General features: G+C 37.2%; 1 protein-coding gene across 1 annotated transcript in view; it reads right to left on the bottom strand.

Annotated features, from left to right (window-relative positions):
* Positions 1-3885, bottom strand: part of cand2 (cullin-associated and neddylation-dissociated 2 (putative)) — a 12956-nt gene extending 9071 nt beyond the window's left edge. Inside the window, 5 exon segments of the mRNA XM_034681841.1 lie at positions 75-132; positions 836-959; positions 1737-1891; positions 2122-2265; positions 3212-3885. Coding sequence (XP_034537732.1) covers positions 75-132; positions 836-959; positions 1737-1891; positions 2122-2265; positions 3212-3279 — 549 coding nt within the window. The 5' untranslated portion in view covers positions 3280-3885.
* Positions 3886-4229: the final 344 nt, after the last annotated feature.

Genomic DNA, 4229 nt, shown 5'->3' with positions numbered 1-4229 from the left:
ATTCAAAAAACGATTTAAAGTTATTTTCTTTTCAGAGAAAGATAAATACTGTTATCAGTCTCGGCGTTAGTTACCTGAGGCAGCAGGCTGGAGAGCAGAGAGCTGTGGAAACCCACCAGAGCACCACTCAGCCTGGAAGAGAGAACAAAAACAACCATCCATCTGTTAAACTGCTGAGTTAATAAAGCTAGTGGAGAGCTGGTGTGATTGAAAAGAGTCCTCAATTTAAGACAAGTGACCAAAGCTCGTAAGTTTAACCCCCGTACAGTGTGTGCTGATAGAGAAACTAGCTATTCAGACCTAAACCAGTTTTTGAACCAGGCTGTAAACATGTTTATTATCAATGCTACCGCAGGCTAAGCTCAACTACAGTCCATAGAATGTATAAATCTTTGGCAGGAGCCATACTGGATATGCTTCAGTCAACGGTAACTGATGACGGGTAAAAGAAATCATCAGAATTTCACTTCCGATTCTAAAATCATCTCGACAGAGAGACGAGAGTCTGAGCAGAATTTAATGACAATCCATTCAATCTTTGTTGATTCAGTTCATTAAAAAAAACAAATGTGCGAAGCTCTGATGTTGCTTGAGTACAGGTTAAGGAATTACCAAAATGATAAGGATTCATTCACTCCCTGTAACTTTGACTATCTGGAGAGTTTCACAATAACCTCTTTAAATAAAACTCAACATGCTCTGAATTAAAAATCTCAACCAGCTGTTCGTATTATTCCTCTGAGGATCGTGACTGTGTGTAGAAATGTCTCCATCCATCACTTTTGTCATTGTTGAGATACTCCAGTGAGCTCGAGACATGCAGTTTTGTTTTTACCTTCCCAACATGTCCGACAGGATGTCAAGAGCCTCCAGCTGAACGGACACGTCTTCCTGTTTCCCCATGGCCCCGATCAGCTGGGAGGTGATCTTCTTACACACACCAACTGTCAGTGACAAACCTGGACACAAACAGAAATACAATAAAACAATAAAAAACAATACAGAGAGGATATCGAGTTAGAAACAGATCCTAAGATTTAACGACTAAATATTAAAACTGAGTCATTAACACAGTAGTGATGTTTTAATATTATAATATGAAAATGTTCTGTGATGCCCTGACTCATAACAGGGTTATGACAAAAGTGCAGTTAGAAATAATAAACATGTATGTAAATAAAAATAAACAACAACCTAAAGTTACAGAAACAAAACAACGGGTATTTCTTGATGTTCATCAATATAAGAACACATGATTTGCAAAGAAAAGTTGAAACAAAAAGCTTTGTAGATGAGCTGAAAGGACACGAATAAAATGCAATTTTTCTGTTTAAAAATAATTTGTGTAGTTTCAACTTTAGTTTAGGTTGGCCTGTAGATTACAAACATTTTATGCACATTTACAGGATAACTATTTCAGACATACAACTTCAAATTCAGGAAGTAGGTTTAAAAAATTATTAAATTGTAATTATTCATATTAAGAGCTGTCTAATAACTCATCTTCATGTTACTTTATCTTGAAAACTTCCAAATATAAACAAAATAACTATGATATATAAAATAATAATACAAAACAATACAATTATTTTTATAAAACCGTTTAAATTCCTTTTTTTAGCCTCTATCTTTAACATAACAGCCCCTCTAACACTTCTTTGTGAAAGCTGGTTTTAAATTCAGGAAGTAAACTCATTTGAAGTAAAAGAGTAGCAGACTCTGTGTTCAGCACCGACCTGAGGAGGACAGTGGCAGCTCTGCAATCACCGTCTTCAGCCCCATGCTGGAAATGTCCCGGAGCGGCTCTTTGTCCGAAATCATGTTGGAGCACAGCGTGTCCACCATCGTCTCCACCTGAGGCTCCTTCACTTTGCTCACCAGAGGAGCCAGGCTGAAAATCAAACACACCCGAGGAGTACGACAGTTATAGCATCAAAAATTTCCCCCTCATCTCAAATGTTCAGTAAAAAGATCAGAGAGGAATAAAGGAATCAATAAGTGTTAAAGAGCTTCACAGCTTCTTCCATCTACACCCAAACCTGTGTGTGTGTGTGTGTGTGTGTGTGTGTGTGTGTGTGTGTGTGTGTGTGTGTGTGTGTGTGTGTGTGTGTGCATTTTTACCATTTCACAGCCAGGTTCTGCACCTCTCCGTTCTTGTCCTCCAGCAGTTTGAGCAGCATGGTCACCACCTTCCTCTCGCTGTCCTCGTCCAGCTTGATGCTGTCCTTCTGCAGCTCCAGCATCAGGTCGTTGGTGGCCATGAACCTGTTAGTGCACGCACACATACGGATGAAAGTGAGGGAGGTGAACAGGGAATGAAGGACTAGTGCAGATGCAACAAATTGCAAATTCAATAAATCTAAAAAGTTGCAAAGAAAGGTAAGAAGACAGTTTGAATAGAATTATTTCAGGATCTTAAAATCAGGTGATCAGTTGTGTGAAAGCTGCTTTACCGTATTGTTCAGTTACTCTTATCTGGGCTTCAAGATGATTTCAATGTCAGATAATGTGTTAATAAAGTACATTCTATTCTATTGAATTCTATTCTATTCTTCACCTGACGGCTGATAAAATGAAGTAGTGAAAAATGCTGTTCAGTGTTGAGATAATGCCCTCAGATTAACTGCCCCCCCCCCCAAAAAAAACTGATGTGCTGTTCAAGAGGGGTGTAAAAAACATAAAATATCCACATTAAAGTGACTATTTCTTGCTAAAAAAAAAAAAAAATCTAAAACATTTTAATTCACAAAGATAAAGGTTCAAATAACTTTGGGTGTTGTAAACGTATTGATTACTCAATTTAAAAGTACAACTCCTGAGGCAGCACAGTTTTGAATTTGGTTATAAAAATAATGCTGTTAAATTAAAATAGCTATTGAACTCTGACCTTTTTAAAATGGTGAAACACTTTAGTTTACCTTCTTTATAAAACAAATTAAAAAGATTTAAAACAAATGAGAACATTATCCATCCAGACACAACAGATCAATTTGATTTATTGATTGTTGTAATTGTACTTTAATGTAATTTAACACAGTGACAGATTCTCTAAAGTGTTAAAAAGTAGACTGGTAGTTACTGTAGTGAAATAACACCTGAAATTGAAACACACAGGTGTTAAAGAAGGTGATATCCTCTGTTCAATAACACTTCTTCATCATGAGTCAGAGTGGAAAAGTGTCGTCTCACTGTCACACTTCACTCCTCTTACCTAAAGTCTTTGTCAGTCGATGTCATTTTCTCCAACAGGTTGGAGATGTGGTAAGACACATTCGACATCTTGACTCTTTGATAGCTGACACCGGCACAATCAGAGATTTACTACGATAAAAATCATAAAAGTGGGGCGACAGATTTAACCCGACAACATGGCGAGGCTGGAGGGGACGGAGTGACACGGGACAGCTAACATGGGGGGAACATGACACTCAGAGGGCTCAGTTAAAAATAGATGGAGCTGTTTCAGAGAAATGGCGCCGCTGAGTGGACACTTTCAGTCATACCAAGTCGTAGTGGTTTAAAACATGAATTCATCGTCATTATTAGTTTATGAGTAGCTTAGAAAATAAATTAAATCTGTTTGCAACTGTTTGTTTACTAGCATAACATGTTGGGCTATCCTCTTGGCTTTAAAGTATGCAATTCATTATAATCTTTAAAATTCTACGAACAAAATTAGGGACTTTTTTTCTTTATTCAACATCAATTTATTTTATTAGTTATTTTCGCTTCTACCGGTGTTCTGTCGACATTCGCAACGAACAGAAAGCGGAGGCTCTCAATTCCCGCCATTCATTTCTGTACTTTTATTACAAACAGATAATGCGCCCAGTACTGATATGAGGGATTCGGGCTATACAGTACACATGCGCAAAGCGGCCTTATAGAACATCTTCATAGGAAGCAATCTTTAGTAGAACACCGGTACAACAATGTACCAAGAGTACCGGTGATCAATTTTTGTTTTTAAAAACTTGATTTGTGTCGCATTATGTAAAATGTATTATACATTATTTGGGCAACTGAAAAAATATGCTTTTGAAAGGACGGGCAAGTGTAATTTTTTTGGACAAAAGTCAGAATTCTGACTTCAATCTCAGAATTCAGATTAAATTCAGAAATCCACAGAAGCCCTGAAGGGACATATTGATACATTTTATTTTCTCTTTTTTCTCGAGATAACGAGTTAATTTCGATTGACTTCTCAGGTTCTTTTTCTCGTTATCTCA

The sequence above is a fragment of the Notolabrus celidotus genome, chromosome 1, assembly GCF_009762535.1.
Source record: "Notolabrus celidotus isolate fNotCel1 chromosome 1, fNotCel1.pri, whole genome shotgun sequence".
In the NCBI taxonomy this organism is placed as follows: domain Eukaryota; kingdom Metazoa; phylum Chordata; class Actinopteri; order Labriformes; family Labridae; genus Notolabrus; species Notolabrus celidotus.
The sequence above is the reverse complement of the archived record's forward strand: the minus strand, read 5'-3'. Positions and strand labels throughout refer to the sequence as shown.